This window comes from Pistacia vera, unplaced genomic scaffold (genome assembly GCF_008641045.1).
Source record: "Pistacia vera cultivar Batoury unplaced genomic scaffold, PisVer_v2 Contig202, whole genome shotgun sequence".
Lineage (NCBI taxonomy): Eukaryota > Viridiplantae > Streptophyta > Magnoliopsida > Sapindales > Anacardiaceae > Pistacia > Pistacia vera.
In genome coordinates this window covers 226,634-248,575 of record NW_022196005.1, presented here as the reverse complement: position 1 = coordinate 248,575, position 21,942 = coordinate 226,634, and the positions used below count along the sequence as shown (strand labels likewise).

At 38.6% G+C, this 21,942-nt stretch overlaps 1 protein-coding gene across 1 annotated transcript; it reads right to left on the bottom strand.

The window, feature by feature from the left end:
- Window positions 1–12,825: 12,825 nt before the first annotated feature.
- On the bottom strand, window positions 12,826–21,457 carry LOC116128717 (keratin, type I cytoskeletal 10-like). The gene is made up of 3 exons (XM_031414470.1): window positions 21,160–21,457; window positions 13,143–13,307; window positions 12,826–13,040 (listed from the first exon to the last, which is right to left on the bottom strand). The coding sequence occupies exons 1-3, from the start codon at window positions 21,455–21,457 to the stop codon at window positions 12,826–12,828; spliced, it is 678 nt and encodes a 225-aa protein (XP_031270330.1).
- Window positions 21,458–21,942: the final 485 nt, after the last annotated feature.

Here is a 21,942-nt window from a genome sequence, read left to right as displayed (position 1 = left end):
CAGAGTTAATTAAAAACTTAGAGTAAACGACATATTCCCACCCAAGGTTTGACGAAATCCTAAGTTAGTATCACTGGTTTCATTTATTCCAGATTCCCACCCTTAAAGTAACAGTGTTATGAATTTTTAGGGTTTAGAGGGTACAATTACCATAATGCCCTTAACCCTAAATTAATTAAAATTATGTTTTAACCCCTAAAAGAGTAGAATTACAAAACTTACCATTTTATTTTCAAATTATATCAAAACACCCTCGGTCACTATACACCCTCACCGGAAACAGCCCGATCTGGGCTGTTTTCGATGACATTGAACCCCCTGGTCACCTCCATCACCTTCCCCGTAGTCCGTCGTCCAAAACTCCTCTGGTTCCCGACTCATTTGCCCCTCCAATCGCCAGCACCGTTAAGCTTAGGGTTTCGGTGTTCTTCACTTGATTCCGGTAGATTCCGACGGTGAAAATCCAATTGGACACCACCAATGCAACCACCGTCCCCAAATCTATAAAACCCCTATGTCCCCAGCAACCGTTTCATCGTCATTCGCCGGGCGAGAGTTCGTGTTCATCGGCCGTTTTTCGTTGTCGTGGTCGGAGATTGGCGAGTGATGAGGGGTTGTGAATGGTATGGTTTTGTAGAGGGGAGGATGGGGGTTCAAATGGTGGTGACTAGGGTGATTTTGGGTGGAAGAATCGCCAGAAAAGAGCGAAAAACGTCGGGGAACGACAGCTGCTAACGTGCGCCGGAGGACTGTTAGAGGCGGTGGTCTGTTAACGTGCGCCGCCCATGTAAAATGACCAATTTACCCCTTTACCGTTACATCAAACGTTTTTCCGTCACTTTAAGGGTGGGAATCTGGAATAAATGAAACCAGTGGTACTAACTTGGGATTTCGTCAAACCTTGGGTGGGAACATGTGGTTTACTCAAAAACTTATAATTAAACAATGGGAAATTTTTGTTTAAATTAAGAGAGTAAATTAAAATTTCATTTAAGCCGAGATCCAATCCTGACACTTAGGGGGCGTTTGGTTCAGGAATGTTAGATTACTGGGAATGTTGAATTACTGGAAAGATAGATTACCTTAATGGATTGTTTTCAGCATGTGATGTGTTTGTATTTTTTAAAATGACTTATGTCAATATAAAAGTTTCCCTATTTGCCTTTTACGAATATATCCTTATATTAATTATATTATTATATCATTAAATTATAATTGATTGTTAATTATATATTAATATTTATTGTAAGTTATTATAATTAATTATATAAAATATTTTAAATTAGAGATTGGTGAATAAGTCGTCAGGTTCAGGACACTAGATTATCTTTCGCTGAGTTTAGAAATCAATATTATTATCAAAATGATCATCTTTAAACAATCTATCTTAATTTGCATGATCTTGGATAACTGCTGCCTCTATTGCTATAGAAGATTTAATGTTAGATAACACGTTTAGAGTGGACTATTATGATACCAATATTGTTACCTTAGCATGTAGAAAAAAATAATAATAATAGCCTCTAAAAGGATTAATTGCCTTTAATTTACAATAATGCTAATTAACGAAGAGAAAATCATTAAAACAATTATTTGGACTTTGAATAAATGTTTTAAGAGTTAATCATTGAAAAGGAAACTATATGATTTTTTTTTTTTTTTTTTTAAAGAATAAGTTCAAACATTATTACTGTGTTACGAGAGAACGAGGCTTGATAATAGATGGGGAGAGCCGGCTCTAATTGTTAATACAACAATTGCCTTTTTTTCTCATTTACCAATATTGCTCATACTTTCCATATGCCAATACCTTCTTAATTTGCATTCTTTTAATATGAAATATTAATAAATTATTGGATTATGAATTTTATATTAGCAAAATTGTATGTCATGATTAGATCCGACGGTGGGTTGTGTCGTGTCTAAAAATTTAAGACATGTCACGCTGTGGGCCATACTGTGTTAAAGCCCGCAAAAATTTGTGTCTTGTCCTGCTGTGTCAACCCACCAAATCTGAAAGTCTACGACAAAGTCAACTATATAGCTTGTTATGTCGAAGGTCGTGCCATGAGTCTAGCACATGGGTTGGCCTAACATTTTTTTAATATTTAATATTTATAAATTATGCTAATTTCAATTTATTATTAATAATTATTATAAAAAAATTTATAAGTTATATTTAGTGACATTTTGTATTTGTATTAATTAAAAAAAATATATAATCATTATGAAATGCAATAAAATAATGAAACATTGAAATATTAATTGAATTTCAAAACTTTTTATTACTTATAATTATAAATTGCAAATACAAATTTTGAAATTATTATTAAGAATTGACATTAACAATTACATCTCTAGTAGAAATACAATTATCCAAATACAATACAATTATCTCAACTTTTTTAGTTTACAAATATTCAAAGTAAATGATGATAAAAAAAAATATCATAAATCTTCATTTTCATAAACTTAAATAGAATATTAAATAAATAACTTTATAATTCATTTATAAATTAAAAAAAATGAAATAGGAGTGGTTGTTGGCATCACCAACGATAATCAACGTCAGTCAAGAGTTTTATTTTTGAATAAAATTTTAAATTATTAATTTTAAAAATTTATTTAATATATATTATTTTAATACATTTTTAAATATTGATTAAATACAAATTTAGAATTATGAAAATATTTTAAGAAATAAAATGTTTATTTTGGTCATTATACATACAATGAAACTTTTAAAAATCTAATTTCCCAGATGCATTATCATATATTTAAAAAAATTAAAATTTGTTTTGCCAAACACAATGAAAATTATTTTCAAAACTGAGAAAAAACTTATTAAACTTAAAACTACCACAATCCTAAACTAGCACTGCGCTTTCAACACTTATGTTGGACTTCAATGTCTTTTCGTTTAATAAATGGCCTTCAGACTTCAATGAGATATTACTTGTTACTGTTGAAAAAAAATGCATATAGATAACAAGAAAGAAAATCAAAGGTTGATGATTAAGCTCTGTATTTATACAAAAGGCTAATCCCAACAACCCCACTCTCCAATTCAATTTCAGCTTTCATTTTTAGTCTTTGATTTCGACATATTTTGTTTTAGTTTATAATTTTAAGTGTTGTTGGGTATTTGATTTGTTATACCTGGGAAAGTAAGGGCTGACGTGGGAAAGTCACGTGAAGAGTGACCTGCTCCCGTCAGAGTAACAAACACACGTCAGGCCTGCCAAACGATATGGAGCTCCCACGCGTCCATTTCCCTGCAATAAATCGTGCGAAATCAGCTTGGGAAGAGGGCAATGGGACGTAAAGCCGGATTATATCCTGACAATCACACCAACCCATGGATTTAATGATGATTACACGCTTCAACTCGATATAAAATGAAGAAGACCCCTTCATTAAGGGGATTCGGCCATTTTTACACTAAAAAAACTCTCTCTCTCTCTTGCAAACAACACTCTTACTTTTTCTAAATCATATGTAAGTCAGTCCGCTGTTGCGACCTGACCCACATTCTCAATATCAATACAAATCAGTGGACGTAGGACTTGCTACCTTAGCATCCGAACCACTTTAAAAGCTCTCATAGCATTTATTTCGCTGTCTATATTCATACTCACGTGTGCTTCTTGACCAATCAATGATGCGCACGTGACAATTAGTTAGTGCCAAAATCAAGCATCAATAGTTTGACGTTAGAAGGAGGGCCTGATTTAGTGTCTACCCTTCATCAGGAGAATCTTCGACCCACTGGTCCTACAGCTACAAATGGCCCGCCAATCTGAACCTGAGCAAGTCAACCAGCGTGCTGAAGGAGTCCCCCTAGTCCAGAGGGATACCCCTTCCAACATACCTCCAGTTTCGCAAAATGCTGCGGGGGATATCCCGACAGCTCAGCAACTCGACCCTGCCATCAGAAGCTACCTGGAGAGGTTCGACAATAATCTCCAGACGGTCAACCAGAGGTTGGACCGTTTGGACCAAGGCATGTCTTCTACGACAGCCGGGGCGGTATAACCGCCAAAGACGCCTGCAGGTCGCGCGAAAGCACGGCAAAGGGCAATAGCCCATGCCGCGAGCACTGCAGCGCATAGGCGCAAGGGTAACCAAGTGGCAAAAAGTAAGCCTACGGGCTCCCAAGGACCAGCGAACACAAAAGGTGCCCCGAGCAGGGTATCGGCAAAGCTGAGACTCGGCGAAAAAATGAATCCCGAGCTGTCCCATGCCACGTCGCAGGCAAACCCAAGCGAAAATGTTGGGCGGGATGATTCCTATCACCACCAGTAGAACGATCCCGATCGTTATCATGCGGGTGGCCCCCACACCTCGCGGGGTGGTTCGTACCACCGCGAGGGTCGTGAAAATGCCCCGCACAATCCATCGCCTTCACACGCCTCTAGTCAGCGTGTGTCAAGTGCGGCTGGAAATGCCGGTCGAGGAGAAGAGGAATCCGACCTCCAGACTTTCCTGAACCGTAATCGAGAAGGCCGAACTCACACGGGTGAAAGCAATCCCCAATTGGCTCCGTTACCACAAATTGAGGAGCTACAGCGAGCTCTGGACAGGTTAAGGGAGCAGCAAAATGAACAGGCGCAGGTCGCCTCTGCATCCCCTTTTTCTCCCGAAGTGCTAGCTGCTCCACTTCCACCAGGGTTCAGAATGCCAGATATGCGACCGTTTGACGGGAACTATGATCTGCAGGATCATTTATATGAGTTCAACAACCTGATGGAGCTCCACCAGGTTTCGGACCTTGCGAAATGCCGTTGTTTGGCCGTGACTCTGACTTCTCACGCCAAACGGTGGTTAAGGTCGCTCCCAGCGGGATCGATCAGTTTGTGGCCTCAGATGAGCACGACGTTCCTGCAGCATTTCCAAGCCAATCGGAAGTTTTCGATGCCTTTGAGCTACCTCAGCAACATAAGGCAAGAAAGAGACGAATCCCTGCAATCTTACATTGACCGTTTCCACAGGGAACTCAACAAGGTGGCTCACACTCCAGAAGAGTCCATCCGAACACTTATAATAGCTGGAGTTCGCTCGCAAACCGGCCTGTGGAAAGAACTGCAGGCTGAGGATGATATTTCCCTCACTAGATTCTACAACCTGGCAGAAAAGTATCTCCGAATAGAGAATTCATTGGCGGCACTCTGCCGTCGCGATCACGGCACTTCCAGCAGTATGTCTGGTCGGGGAGATAATAGGAGACCTGATCGCAAAGGAGACATTGACGATCAGCGAAAAGGGAAGAAACCCCCCTACGAGCAGAAAAAGTCTGATGCTGCTGTTCCTCGTCGCGACCGCGACAAGACTCAATACACTCCGCTGAACGTGTCCATATCTGCAATCCTCGACAAATCCGAGGAGCCCAGCCTGCTCGGTGAGCCCGAACCCATGAAAACCCCTACTACGGCCAGAAACAACAAAAAATACTGCCGTTACCATCGGGATAATGGGCATCTCACTGATGAATGCCGAGCTCTAAAGCAGGCTATCGAAGAGCTCATCAAGAAAGGGCACTTCAAGGAGTACATTGATGACTCCCCAAAAGAAAACCAAGGGGAGCAGAAGAAAAAGCGTCGTGATCGCAGCGGGTACAGCAGTGTAAACATAATTTTTGGAGGTCCGCACCTCGCGGAAAACACGCGAGGAGCGTAGGAAAGGTATGCTCACGAAGCGCATCACGACCCGATCAAGGTAATGAACACTTCGCAGCGACCTCAAAAAGCCAGAAAGGAGGAACCGATCACCTTCTGCGAGAAGGAGGTAGCTCGCTTGCACCATACTCATGAGGATGCTCTAGTGATCACGCCCCTCATAGGGTGCCATAATGTCTGCAGAATGCTTGTAGACAACGGAAGCGCTGTGAACATCCTGTTCAAGTCTGCTTTCGATAGAATGAACATAGTCGAGGCCGACCTGAAGCCAGCCTCGATGCCTCTGTACGGTTTTACAGGGGATCACCTGATCCCCAAAGGAACGATCCAGCTACCAATCACGCTCGGCGACTACGACGAGGTGACTAGGGTTACTGAATTTTTGGTCGTGGACTGCCCATCGGCCTTTAATGGAATCTTGGGGCGACCTCTGTTGAGAACCTTCAGGGCAGTCACTTCCATTTATCATCTCAAGATGAAGTTCCCCACTCCAATGGGGATAGGGAAAGTAAGCGGATCGCAGAGCGCATCTTGCAAATGCTATGTAAAAGCGGTCCAAATGGCCGACAAGGGAAAGGGCATCTCGAGATTGCGTGCCCCGCCAGGCTATGGCGATCAGCCGGATTGAGCCACAGCCTAGTCCAGCAGAGGATAACATAGATCCGCGAATTCAGGAAATCCCCCCTAGCGACCCGGTTGAGGATCTGTCCGAAGTTTCGGTTGATCCGAAAGAGCCGAGCCGAGTGTTAAAGATAGGAAGTTGTCTCAACCCTCAGCTCGCTGCCGAACTGACAAGCTTCTTAAAGGAAAACATTGACGTGTTTGCCTGGTCGCACGCAGATATGGTCGGGATCAGCCCGGATATTATTTGCCATTCATTGAATGTTAGTAGTGAAGCCAAACCAGTTCGCCAAAAAAGAAGGGCGATGGATCCGGAGCGGTACGCCGCACTAAAATCAGAAGTGGAGAACCTTTTCCGAAATGGATCCATTTGTGAGGCTCTCTACCCGACCTGGGTTGCCAACCCGGTCCTGGTAAAGAAGCCAAATGGCTAGTGGCAGACCTGCGTAGACTTCAGCGACCTCAACAAAGCTTGCTCGAAAGACAGCTTCCCCCTGTCGAGAATCGACCAGCTCGTTGATGCCACCTCGGGGCACGAGCTGTTAAGCTTCATGGATGCATACTCGGGATACAATCAAATCCTGATGTACAGGCCAGATGAGGAACATACGACCTTCATTACGGACCAGGGGCTATACTGTTACAAAGTCATGCCCTTTGGCCTCAAGAATGCGGGTGCGACCTATCAGAGGTTGGTCAACCGAATGTTCTCCAACCAGATCGGGAGGACAATGGAGGTCTATGTGGACGACATGCTGGTCAAATCCCAGGTCGCCTCAGAACATATTGCGCATCTCGCAGAGATGTTTGACATACTCCGACTCTACAGAATGAAGCTGAACCCTCTCAAGTGTTCGTTCAGGGTATCGTCAAGAAAGTTCCTGAGATATATGGTCAATCAGCGAGGCATAGAAACAAACCCCAAAAAGATTCAAGCTCTGCTCGATATGGAGAGCCCGACCAGCAAAAAGCAGGTCATGAGTCTAAATGGGCGAATAGCGGCACTTAGTCGCTTCATATCAAGGCTAACAGACCGCTGTTTACCATTCTTCAATGTTCTGAAGGCCAATAAGAAATTTGAATGGACTCCCGAATGCGAGCAAGCATTCCAGAGTATAAAAGAACATCTTGGGAAGCCACCTCTCCTCTCTAAGCCTCTTCCGCAGGAAATGCTGCTCATCTACCTGTCCGTCTCCCAGTTCGCGGTCAGTGCAGCTTTAGTGCGGGAAGAGGAAAAGGCGCAGTGGCCAGTGTATTATGCAAGTAAGCGTCTATTGGATGCCGAGATGCGGTATCCGGAAATGGAATGACTAGCTTTTGCTCTGCTGGTCGCGTCCAGAAAGTTGCGACCTTACTTCCATGCCCATACAATCAACGTAATGACTAATTACCCCCTCAGGCAGGTCCTCCAGAAACCATAAGCTTCGGGTAAACTGCTCAAATGGGCCATGGAATTGAGCCAGTTCGACCTAAAGTACAAGCCCAGGTCGACCATTAAAGGGCAGGCTGTTGCAGACTTCATCTCGGAATTTTCCTATCTCCCAAGAGAGCAACAGCCTAGCGAAGTCGGGCAAGAAAGTATTCAGAACCTGTCGACCTGGAACCTCTACGTCGACGGGTCATCAAACAGGAAAAGAGCCGGTGCGGGTCTTCTCCTTGTAAGCCCCGAGAGGGCTCGAATTCATGGTATTCTCCGGTTCAGGTTTAAGGCGACCAACAATGAGGCAGAGTATGAAGCCCTGCTCGCCGGGTTGCGACTCGCCAAAGAAATGGGTGCAACCGCGATCAGCATTTACAGCGACTCTATGCTAGTCGTCAACCAGATTCTAGAGGAATACCAAGCCAAGGAAGAGAACATGGTCCGCTACCTGAAAGAGGTTAAGACCGCTCTGGGGTCGTTTAAGCACTTTAAAATCGCTCAGATCCCTAGAGAGAGCAATTCTATAGCGGACGCCTTAGCAAAGATAGCCTCCTCGTTGGATTCAGAGGCTCCAAACAACATTCCTGTTCGTTTCGTCGATGCTCCAACTATCAGCTCGATTGAACAGGCCGTAAATGTGGCTCAACCGGATTCCTGGATGACTCTCATTGTCCAGTACCTCAAGGATGGGACCTTGCCAAGCGATAAGGTCGAGGCAAGGGTCCTGTGAGTAAGATCTGCTCGTTTCACACTCATCGGGGACCAGCTGTACAGAAGAGGATTCAGTGCCCCTCTCCTCCGATGTGTAACCAGTGAAGAAGCAGACTACATCATGAGGGAAATCCATGAAGGGATCTGCGGTAACCACACAGCTACTCGATCTCTTGCGAACAAGGTTGTTCGTCAGGGATATTATTGGCCCTGGATTCAAGAAGATGCGCACATCTTTGTCAAGAAATGTGACAAGTGTCAGCGGTTCGCGAACATTCCGCGAGCCCCATCTCATGAGCTGATAACTATGTCTAGCCCTTGGCCATTTTCCATGTGGGGGATCATCCCTCCACCCTTGAAGATCTCTTCGAAGATCGCAGCAAGGCCATCTGAAGGATGTCGTGATGACCGGGTGTTGTCAAGGAACACCTCTGCGCGAACATCGTACTGCCTTTTTATCCTATTCAGCTCTTCTTGGGTGAGAACCGAGAAGACATCAAGGGACGCATCCTCGGGAACATCCCGCGAGGACGAGCTAGTTGCTTCCTCGGGTCTGGACGTCGACGGTTCCATTCCAGTCTGCAACATCGACAGACAGGTCATTTTAGCCATCGCATGTCCCGCACGGCAGCATAGGACAAATCCCTTAAACCCTAACAGTAACTCGAGCCGCCATCCATGGCTCGAGTCCAACGACGGCGTCGCGTCTCTGGTGAAACACCGGGAGACCCAACGCCATTGCCCAACCAAACAAAAAGGAAGAAGAAAAAGAATCTTACCTTCTGGAGCGCGCAACCAAGGCCGAATCTTGTTTCAGATATCTGAGAGGCTCCGACCAAAAAAGAAGAGCTTTCGGTTTGCAAAGGCTTGTCACTCGAAGCAAAAAGAATTTCGGTGGCATCATCTGAAAAGTGTGAGATTTTATATGGACTGCGAATCGACGGTTACCACCTCTCGGAATCAAAACGACAGCCTTCTCTCTCTCCCTACATTAAATGCGCCCCACGTCGCATTAAATGCCGTGATAAGAGTCGTCGTTTCAAATGTGTCGTACAACCAATGCTGTCAAAACGACGTCGAGTCAGCACACAACGCATTTAATGTGCCTGACAAACGCTTTAGCGCATGCAGAGCGCCTGACAGTGCAAAACTAGGTTCATTGAATCTCTAACCCTAAGGTACGGAAAGGAACATCCGACGAATCTAGGTCGCTAGGATGAAGATTGTCAGGTCGCTTAGGCAAAGAATTGCGCGAGGTCGTGTTCGCCAAGGGCCCTGTTTCGAGCTTATCCCATTCAGGTCGGAGCGACCAAAACCTTCAATCGCGGCATGACTTAGTTTCCAAGGTTCGATCCTCAAACCTTAAAAACTAGGGGGGCTTCTGTTATGCCTGGGAAAGTAAGGGCTGACGTGGGAAAGTCACGTGAAGAGTGACCTGCTCCCATCAGAGTAACAAGCACACGTCAGGCCTGCCAAACGATATGGAGCTCCCACACGTCCATTTTCCTACAATAAATCGTGCGAAATCAGCTTGGGAAGAGGGCAATGGGACGTAAAGCCGGATTATATCCTGACAATCACACCAACCCATGGATTTAATGATGATTACACGCTTCAACTCGATATAAAATGAAGAAGACCCCTTCATTAAGGGGATTCGGTCATTTTTACACTAAAAAAACTCTCTCTCTCTCTTGTAAACAGCACTCTTACTTTTTCTAAATCATATGTAAGTCAGTCCGCTGTTGCGACCTGACCCACATTCTCAATATCAATACAAATCAGTGGACGTAGGACTTGCTACCTTAGCATCCGAACCACTTTAAAAGCTCTCATAGCATTTATTTCGCTGTCTATATTCATACTCACGTGTGCTTCTTGACCAATCAACGCTGCGCACGTGACAATTAGTTGGTGCCAAAATCAAGCATCAACAGATTTCGATATATGTTGTTTGTGAGGTTAATTGTTTCTGGTGGGGTCAGGTCAGGTGTGTTGGAGATGGGGTTAAACTTTGGTTTCTTTGATTTGTGAAGGAGGCGGCGACTAGTGGTACTGGTGCAGCTCCGAGGTTGGATGGGTGGGATTGGCAGCAAGGAGCGAGATTGAGAGCGGTCACCTGTTTTTCAATCTTTATTTTTTACATTAATTATTAATACAGTATATAGAAAGGGTAATACTAAACTTACCGACTTTTCCCTACCGATTTTCTATCCAGACTGACGTGGTATGTGCCTCTCATCTGCCACATCAATCCACATCAAATCTGCCTCAATAATTTCATGCCACGTCAGTCTGGATAGAAAATCGGTAGGGAAAAGTCGGTAAGTTTAGTATTACTAATATAGAAAACTAAAACCCGATTCAACCTAATCCAATTTTTACAAAATTAAAATCCAATTCAATTACTTCGACTTTAAGAAAATTGCATCCAATTGAATAAATAATAAATTGATTTCATCTAAATCCGATTTGAAAATTTTGAATATAATCATTTCCCTATATTGTAAAAAGACATAAGTTGGCTGTCCATTACAAAGCTAAAATAACGAACGAAAATAATCCTAATAAAATGAATTTATCAAGTATTAAAACTTAAAAAAAAAAAATTATTTTGAGATAATAAAAATTAATAAAATAGATAAAAATTTATAAATTGAAAGGCATAATTGGATTAGATTGATTTTGAATTGCATTTATTTAGCAAATCCAACAACCGATCCAATCTAATTAGATTCTCAAAATTGAGATTCCATCTAATCCAATTAAATTACTGAAACCCATGAAAATTGGATTGGTTTGATTGGATCGGACTGAATTTTGAACATCTTTATTGTCAATTAAATATTAAGGTCATTTTGAGTGGGTTTTCCTATAATTGACCAAACCTCGGAGGGTTTATACAACAATCCCCCAAACTTTCAAGCCTGTTGACTCGAATATGCAATCCAATTGACTTGTGTAATGACTTGCCATAAAGATGCTTTTGAAATGCCATCATTTTTTTTATTTCTTGAGAAAATTAACCTTGTAGGGTATCTATCTTTGTTGAAAATTAACAATCTTAATACTTTCACAAATAAAGACTTTCTACTTCATATTTTTTGCAAGTTATATCAGTACATGCATTAATAGTTAAATTTTCTACTTTTACTTTATATTTTAATGGTTAAATTTTCAGTTGACTCATTCTAAAGAAAGCAATTTAGGCTTCGTTTGGTTCAAGATTGGGAATACTACTCTTAGTATTCCCAAAAAAGTTAAATAGTAAAATACCCAAAAACTCTCATTTTTGGGAATACTATTTTCAATATTATTTAATTTTTTTTAAACTCTCTAAATTTGTTAATTTAATTAAATACCCTAAATATTTTTTTTAAATTACAAAAACACCCCAACAATCCACATTTACCAGATTCCGGCCACCACCGCCGGAAAATGGCCGGAATCTGGTAGGATGGCGCACTACCGGCTGAATTTAGCCGGTAGTGCGCCGATCTAGCCTTTTCCGGCCAGATCTTTGGCCGTAACACTCGGTCACGACGGCCAACAAACGGTCGTCGTTGATGGAACAAATGGTCATCGTTGACCATCAACGACGACCGTTTGTTGGCCGTCGTTGAGAGCAAATACGGCCAGATCTGGCAGTTGACGGCCAGATCTGACAGTAGATCTGGCCTTTTCCGGCCAGATCCACTGTGGATCTGGCCGTGGATCTGGCCGGAAAAGGCCATATCGGCGTATGACCGGTAAGATCCAACCGGTCATGCGCCCATAAGGAGACTCCGGCCACCTCCGGTGGTGGTGGTCGGCTGGGGGTGTTTGAGGGTGGGTTAGGGGTGTTTTTGTTAACTTTTAATGTTTTATTATAGGGGGTATTTTGTAAAAAAAAAACATAAGGGGCATTTTATTAATTTATAAATTTTACATCGTAATACCCGCCCAATTCAACGTTTTTTTAACTTTTTTCAAAAAACTTTTCCCAAAACCCCTAAATTTTGAACCAAACGAAGCCTTAGACTCTGGAGGGTTCTGAATAGGAAAATTATATATATCACTTAATGGGTGCTCAAAAAAAAAAAAAAAAAATATTACACCTATAGTCTAAAATAACTCATTCCATTCATTCAAGATAGCACTTCTAGGCTGCCTAATTATCATTTCACATATTGGTTTGATTAAATTTATTATGGCCGAACGACATGCACCCACCTATAATTTGTCATAAAGACAATTGGATACCCAAAAGGCTTAAAAATGATAAACAATCACTTTCCGTTAGAATCTATTAGCGAATTCTGTTTGAAGAAGGACAGTATGATAATTTTGCAGTCAGCCGAAAAAGAGACCACTTTCGTCTCTTTTCTTATTTCTTTTTCTTTTCTTCAAATATTTTCTTTATTGCCATGTTGCCTCCAAATTCATCTCCAACTGTTGTGCCACCTCCAGCACCCTCCGTCCACCACCATCTAACACCAGTCCACCCCCATCATCGCAGCCATCTTCTCCACCTCCTACAACCTCCTCACCGTGTGAGCCCAATGCAAATCCACCTGACCCCTCCACACCTTCTACTCCGTCGCCTCCTGCACAACCACCTGTCTCACCACCACCTCCTCAAAAAACATCTCCACCCCCATTGACATCTACACCTTCTCCTCCTCCTCCTCCTCAACAATCCATTTCACCATCATCTCCACTTGTTTCTTATCCACCAACCAGTTCATCTCGACCACCACCACCGCCAGTATCTAATCCACTAAGGAGTTCACCTCCACCAACGAATTCCCCTCCACCACCACCACCAGTGGCCAATCCACCAACAGGTCCTCCTCCACCATCAAATTCAGCTCCATCACCACCATCTGATCCACCAAAAGCTTCACCTCCACCAAAAACACCAACTACTTCCCCAACCAACCCACCACCCACCACCCCAGGTATTGATAAGGATCAAGAATAGAATAAAACCTTGGTCCTTAGTGGGTGTAGTTGGAGTTGTATAAGATATTTTTCTCTAAGCTTCTTTAGCTAAATCAGACATGATGGTTAAAGGGGTGTGAAGTGTGATCAACCTTCCTTAAAAAAAAAAAAAAAAAAAAAACTCAAGGACCCTTTACTCTCCCTCCAAAACTTGGAAAGGCAAAATCTTTAGAGAGAAAGAAGGAAGATTGGAAATAGAGAGTCAGAGATGGAGTTTCATTAGAAGGTGGTAAGTGGTGGAGACGAAGACATTGAAGTATTGTTTATTATAATGCAGCGAAAAAGAAAGAAGAAAAGAGAGGAAATTGGCCTTTTTTTTAATTGAATGGAAAATTACGACACTGCCCTTATTCAGACGGAATTTATTAACAGATTTTAATGAAAAGTAACTGTTTGTCATTTTTAAACCTTTTGGATACCAAATTGTCTTTACAACAAACTATGGGTAGGTGTATGTCGTTCAGCAAATTTGCTATATGTAAAAACTAAGAGAAATTTTAAATTTTCTGTTAAAAAATATATATCAGTTTTTCAATTTGAACGATATGAAGTGTATTTGTGTTTCAATGTGATGAAAATTGATTCTTTTTTTTTTTTTTTTTTTCGCAAATATTTATATTGAGGTTTGCGTTTATGGCTTCCAATGAGTTTGCGTACTGATTTCCTAGTTTGTGTGGTTCATTACGTGAAATGGATAATGATAATGATGCCTTTGGTATTCATCATTTCACGTGGAAGGACCACGGGAAGTGATTAAAGGCATATTACCTCTCCCTATAACCGGTCAAAGGACCAAATTTACTGTTCATTTTAAGTAGTCATGCAATTATACGAATGATAAAAAATGCAAAATTAAACTTTAAATACAATTAAAACTGTCACTTTGCTCAAAATAACCTAGTTGATGTGATGGATCTTCGAAATCATATGATCCACTTTGCGTGATACACCACGTGAATTGGGTAATTTCATGCAAAGTGATCGTCAATAAAAATTCCAAGGCTTCTTATGTTCACTCACTCTCGTTTGATATATTGATTCAATAATTATACGATAAAAAAAAAAAAATTACAACAACCAAGTATAATTCCACCAATGGAAACAATTTTTCGTATGACAACACATAATTTAAATTGATTTCGCAAGCACTAAATAACAAAACATTGAAAAAGTATTCTTTTTATATATCAATGATCTTATCTTGATAAAGTGTGTAATACTCTTTGGTTTTTGTAGAATAATACGGTGGTCATGATGTTATGTGTATGTCTGGTAACAGTAGTGGACCCAGGATTTTTGCTCGGGGGGACCTCCACAATTCTGCCATTGTTTGTCAAACAACTAATGAAAACTTTAAAAAAATTATCAAACCTTAAGTAAATGATATAATATAATAAAGTAATGCAATAACACAATACTTTACTACATGAATAAATCTATGAAAAGCATAACATTGAGCAAATTATGTTGAAAATAACATCCAATTCACGAGGAAACATAAGAAAATTTTTATGTAGAAAAACTTTTTCAATTAAAGAGAGCAAAAGACCACGGAAATCTAATGATCCATTTAAATCTAATATAATTAAAAGAGTTCACAACAATCATAATTCAAAAAAATGTTCTACACAAATTTCTCTCTTTTTTTTTTTTTTAATTTTTTTCGCTCTCAAAGATTATAATATAAATTTTCATAACTTTGATCAGGCATAGCCTAAGCTACAATCAAAACTTAAATTAAGTCAACGTTACCTTGACTTTTAATATGAATTAATAAAAAAGAGATAAATTTTCTTAGTATAAACATAGATAATAACTCAAACTTCTTAAATAATTTTGAATTTTATGTAATGGACCGTACCCTGACTCTGATACCAGTCCAGTCACTTCACGCAAGCGTCCTTCGTGATATTGTCACGAAGGACGCTTGCGTGAAGTGGCCGGACTGGTATCAGAGTCAGGGTACAGTCTGTTACATAAAAAGGAGTCACGAAGGGCGCTTGCGTGAAGTGGCCGGACTGGTATCAGAGTCAGGGTACGGTCTGTTACATAAAAAGGAGCTAGTCAAGCGATGACGTTTGAAATGTAGGAAAGTGATGGGTGAAGGATGAAGAATAACATTCAGTAAAATATAGTTAAGGTTTAATTTGGGAACGCATGAACATTCTTAAACAAAAAAACAAAACAAACTCACAAAATGCATGCCTTTTTCCATCAAATTAGAATAAAAAACTTCAAAAAATAAGTATGATTCAAACCTAAAGTAAATTAAAATGAAATGAGCAATACACATACCTAAAATTGATAAAACAGAAAACGAAGCTAATTGTGGCACCTTGATTAGTGAAAGCTTCAATAATTTCAGTCTTCAAAAGTTTTAAGAACGAATAACATAGAGAAAGTGAAAGAGAGAATGAGAGAATAAAGAATTTTAGGGATAAAATCATAAAAAACAGATTGACATAGAAAAAAGTGGTTGAAAGTTTTAAACTTTTGATATGATGTAGGTTTGAAATATATATATTAATAATAAGTTTTTTACGAGTCTGGATATTATATAATATTTCTCAATTTTTTTTAAATCTGAAGGTAGACTTATATATATATTATAATTATATATATATATAATATATATATATATAATATTTATATATATATATATATATATATTAATAGAATTTTTTAATAGTCTATATAAACTTTTTTTTTTTTTCAAATGTGGGCCAAGGGGCTGGGTCCGCCCCGTCTGGTAAGGTTTTGAAAGGTCGGGACGATGGCATTTTGGTGTTTAATGAGGTATTTTAATGGAAAGGTGTAGGGTTTTGAAAGTTGGTGAATTATTAAAAACCCCACAATTTTTAATCATTTTTATAATCCTTTTCTCAAATATTAGAGGAGATTCTTGGAGTTTTTTTTTTTTTTTTTTTTTCTTAAGATACAAAAGGGATACAGTTTAGTTTTATAAAACAAATAATTTCTTCAAAAACTTAAGGGAGATATATAAAATAAACTCTATTAGATTGAGAGAGACACGAATCCATACAACTAATGAGAATTTTTTAATCTTATCACAATAATGTTCGGGGAGCGACGTCAACGGCTGTCAATCACCCAGTATTATTCCTGAAGGTAACATATTGGAGCCCTTTACATAATTACAATTATACTCGAGCACAGCGTATGAGGATTTAAAGTAAAAATAATAATAATAATAAAACATGTCCATAATCTCATGAAAATCTTGGATTCAATTAAATAAACATCTTGAAGTTAATTTTATGTTTATCAATAATCTTGGAAATGACAATTTGAAAGGGATAAATAAGTTTAATAATTTATCGTCGTCAACTATATAATTAAATTGAAGTAACCCTCATGACTCACACAACCTTAAGTAGATTATTGTTTCATGAATCCAAAGGCCACCACAATAAACATTATAAATTTGGGATTGATTTAACTAGAATGTGATGTCATTTTCACTCTTAAAATTTGGTTTGATAATAAACTTAAGAGTAAACGACATGTTCCCACCCAAGGTTTAGCGAAATGGCAAAGTCCTACCTCTGGTTTCATAAATTCTAGATTCTCACCCTTAAATTAACACGGTTAGTGATTATTGCATTCTAACACAGTATACAGAGTGTCATTACCAAACTGTCCTTGAAAAATAAATTAATAAATTACTTTTTAAGCCCCAAATTAATAGAATTTGAAGACAATAATAATTAGCTTACAACTTAATCTCACAAACTCTCTCTCACAACCCCTATGTGGCAGTTCCCAGTTTTTTGCTGATGAATTTTGAATTTTGGGAAATTCATCAGCAAAAAAGTAAGAGCTGCCACCTAGGGGTTACGAGAGACAATTTGTGAGATTGAGTTCTAGGTATAGTATTGCCCATTTGAAAATAATCATCTTACTTTCCAATTTATTTCAATAACACCATTTTCTTTAACATTCCTCTTCTTCACGGCCCTCCATGACCTCCTCCACCATGTGATTGTCGCTTTCAGGCCAAATTGGCCTGGTTCCAACGTCGTTGGAACCCCCGACACCACTAAACACATCCCCTCACCTCTCATAAAAACCCCTATCATTTCCACCCTCTACACCACCAAATTGTTGGCATCACTCATTGTGGAATCACGCGCTTCTTGCCGATTTTTGACAAATTTCAGTGACGAAAACCTACTCCGACACTATCTTTTGATCCACCGGCGTCCCTTCTCTAAAACCTCCACCACCCCAATGACTTGTGTGACATTTGAAACTGTGTTTTAATTAGGAGTTTGTTTTGAAGCTTGGTTGAAGGGAAAATGATTGTTTATGGAAGTGTTTCTTCTTGTTGATTGATTTTTTTTTTTTTTTTTTTTCTAACCATTTTCCTTGTTGCTGGCCACCAAAACCACCTACCTTTGGACTAGACCCACCACTTGCTTGACCCTTTGCCCCAACCAACACCCAAGCACATCTCCCCCCTTGTGCGTTGGTCCTGCACGTATCTCTAGCGTGCACAAGCCCGCGCGACGACCAAAATCTGGCCACCGTGAGGGCCAAGAAGCAACCATTTGGCCACTGCTTTTGGCCCACGCAAAGGCCAAATTTGGCCACTGCGAGAGAAATTATAGAGAGAGGGTGCTTGTGAGAGAAATTTTAGATGTGGAGGGTTATTTTAAAATTTTCATTTTCATTTCAGATTTAATATAGTGCAAATGACCACTTTACCCTTTGACCATTATATTAAACAATTTTCTGTTAATTTAATGGTGGAAATCTAGAATTTATGAAACTAGGGGTGGGAACATGTCGTTTACTCTAAATTTAATGACTTCATAAGTTGTCTCTAACATCAGATTTTAGTAATTTCTTAAAACTTTATAAATGTCTCAAACAATTTTAGAAAAGATTTATTAATAATTGTTAAAATTAAATGAATTTTTTATTAGGAATTTAAAAATTGTTAAGATTTTATTTATATTTTGTATCAAGCTCAGTAGAGATCAATGACTTTCAGTAAAGAAAAAAAAATCTTGTGATTAGAAAAACATAAGATTAATTTTCAAAAGCATACTGTTAAACCCAAAAAATAAAAAAAATTAAATAGGATGATTGACATTTTTTTAATACTATCATATGAATAATAACTAAAATTCAATATATTTATATAGTTTTAATGTGTTGGGATAATGCTGCAAATTCAATCTCAATCAACCAAAACTAAGAGGAAAATCTAATCTTTTTCCCCTCTTTGTGCAACCAAGCCAACTGATTTACCACCAATCAAATAAGCAAATAAATTAAGGCAATCACAATCAAATCAACACACCTAACTTTTAACATGGAAAACTTTTTAAGGTGGAAGGAAAAACCAGGAGGTGACTGTAAACCACCCACACAAAACTTCAATTATCAAATAACAGATTATCACTAAAAAAATTTCCCTAGAAAAAGCTAGAGGCATACAATCAACAAGAATCTTCACTCAAAAGTAAGTAACAACACAATAAATCAAACTAAAAAGTATGGGTCTCCCTATAAATATGTTTACACGAAACATTAAATTACAAAATCTTTGAATTTCAAGAATTTTACATGTTATAAAACAATAATAAACTGTAAATTAGAAAAGACGTACCTAGCGCTATGATGCTAGTTGATGATGATTTTTGTGATTAAGAAAACTGGTTTCTCTCTCCTTTCCTCTCTTTAATTTTCCAGAACTTTTGTTTTGCTAATTGATGAAGAGAATACGTTATGGATTTCTTTAATAGGCAGAGAGAGGACCAAGTTTCTAGGAAATAAACTTCCCTCAAATACATTTTCCATCAACATGTATGACTGTTGAAATAATAATTGTATGATGTTCAATTTAGTATTAAACCATGATACTATTATATTAATGGGCCACATATAATTTTATCTTACGTTCTCCCACTTGGCCCATGTGACAGAATAAATCTTCATGGTTTAATAAATAAAACATAACGTGCATAACATAAAACTATAATACCTCAAATGTTGATCAGATCATAAGCTCATTATTAAGCATAGACTAATGTGAGTCATGGCAGTTCCATGTCAGTAAATCGACATATTCCCTTCTTGGTACCACAATATTAGCTTTCTACTTAACATGATCTATAAGTAAAAATTACATAATGGCCCACTGTAATGTCTTTATTAGAGACCAAACCCTTTCAAATCATTTAAAGTAATTTATGTATATACAAATAATAATATGAACATCCATAAATATTAGAATCAATACATAATTAAGCTCCAAATTAAATGTCAGTTACATCATAATCTTATAAAATCATTAAAATTTCTTAATAATGCCCATCCTATCGACATGTCCAATAAATGTCTTAGGAGTTAATCCCTTAGTCATCAGATCCACAATCATGAGATTTGTGCTAATATGTTCAATTTACACCTTTTGTTTATGAAATTTTTCTTCAACGGCAAGGTATTTCAATGCCATATGTTGAGCACCTTTGGAATATCTGTTGTTTTTTGAGAAGAAGACTACTGCATAATTATCACAATAAATTTTTAGTGGCCTGGCAATACTACCGCCTATTACAAGTCCTAAAATAAAGTTTCACAACCAATTCCCTTGAATTGTGGCCTCAAAGCAAGCCACAAACTCAGCTTCCATAGTAGATGTAGCAACAATATACTGCTTCGCACTCTTCCATGGTATAGGTCCTTTAGCTAAAAGGAACAAATAGCCAAATGTGAATTTTCTTGTATTAGCACACCCAACAAAATCTGAATATGAATATCCAATCACCTCGAGATGATCAGATCTCTTATAAGTAAGCATATGATCTTTTGCTCCTTACAAATACTTTAGAACTTTATTTGTAGCCTTCCAGTGATCCATCCCTAGATTACTCTGCTATCGGTCGAGCATTCTAATAGCAAAATTGATGTCTGGCCTAATACAAGCCTGTGGTACATTAAGCTCCCAACTACTGACGTATATGGAATCCCTTCCATTTGTTTGCATTCCAACCCATTTCCTGGACATTGATAAGGCTAAATTTATCTCTTTTCTAAATTGGAACAACACTTGATGAGCACTTTTCCATTCCGAAGCGTTCTAGAATTTTATTAATGTATGCTTTTTTAGACAACCCTAACAGTTCTTATGATCTATTCCGGAATATTTCTATCCCAATCACATAAGATGCCTCTCCCATATCTTTCATTTCAAAGTTCTTAGAAAGAAATTTCTTGGTCTTGTGTAATAAGAAAAAATATTAGTAGTCAACAAGATGTCATCAACATATAAAACCAAAATTATAAACTTACTCCCACTAACTTTCTGATAGATACACCGATCAACAGCGTTTTCTTTAAATCCAAAAGAAGTGATGGTATCATTAAATTTAAGATACCATTGGCGGGAAGCTTGTTTAAGTTCGTATATTGACTTGTTAAGTTTACACACCATGGTTTCTTTTCCCTCGATGGAAAAACCCTCCGGTTGATCCATATAAACCTCTACTTTTAAATTCCCATTCCAAAAGACAATTTTCACTTTCATTTGGTGCAACTCTAAATCATAATAAGCTACCAAAGCCATAGTAATTCTAAAAGAGTCTTTCTTAGAAACTAGTGAAAAAGTTTCCTTATAGTCAATACCATCTTTCTATGTAAAACCTTTGGCAACAAGTATGACCTTGTGTCATTCGATATTGCCATTTGAGTCATGCTTGGTCTTAAAAACTCATTTACTTTTACAATCTTTAGGCAATTCAACAAGGTCCCAAACATCATTTTGCTCTATAGACTTTAGCTCATCTTTCATGGCATCTACCCATTTAGTAGAATTATCACTTTCAATGACTTGTGAAAATGAAACTAGATCTGTATCAATTTCTAAGTCAAATTCTGACTCTTGTAGATATGCCACATAGCCCTCATAAATAATAGACCTTCTTGATCTTCGAGACCTTCTTAATAACATTTCTTGTGATTCATCTACTGTAGGTTTATCAACATTATTTTCGTTGTGGGTTGGCTGATAATTCATTTGTTGTTCTTGCCTATTGTTTAATTGTTCAATAATAAGAAGAACAATAACTTTAAGAGAAATTGAGGGTAAAGGAACTTGCATCCTAACTTCTTGAATTTCCACTTCGTGGTTCTAAACTCCACTAACTTCATCATTTTCTATGAACCTAGCATTTCCAACAATTCTTGTACTATGACTAGGAAAATAAAATCTGTACCCTTAAGACTTTTCTGGATATCCAATGAAGAAACCACTGGTTGTTCTTAAGTCCAATTTCTTTTCATGTGGATTGTAAATCCTTACTTCTGTTTGGCAACCCCAAACATGCAGATGTCTTAAACTGGGTTTCCTACTAGTCCACAATTCAAAAGTAGTCTTAGAAACCGTCTTACTAGGAACCCTGTTTAACAAGTACATGGTAGTCTACACCATTTTGTTATGGTGTACCTATCATAGTGTAGTGGGCACATATGCCACGTTTTTCCAGGAACTTAGCAAATGCA

Bases quoted from the DNA above. Each gene is read 5' to 3' on its own strand.
- LOC116128717 (XM_031414470.1), bottom strand. From the start codon at position 21,457: ATGAATTATCAGCCAACCCACAACGAAAATAATGTTGATAAACCTACA. The intron at 13,308-21,159 runs GTAAATGAGTTT...GTGGAGGTGAAG, and splicing joins ATTGCCTAAAGATTGTAAAA to CTTTTGGTGGATCAGATGGT. The intron at 13,041-13,142 runs GTGGATAAGAAA...TTTTTTGAGGAG, and splicing joins TGGTCGAGATGAACTGGTTG to GTGGTGGTGAGACAGGTGGT.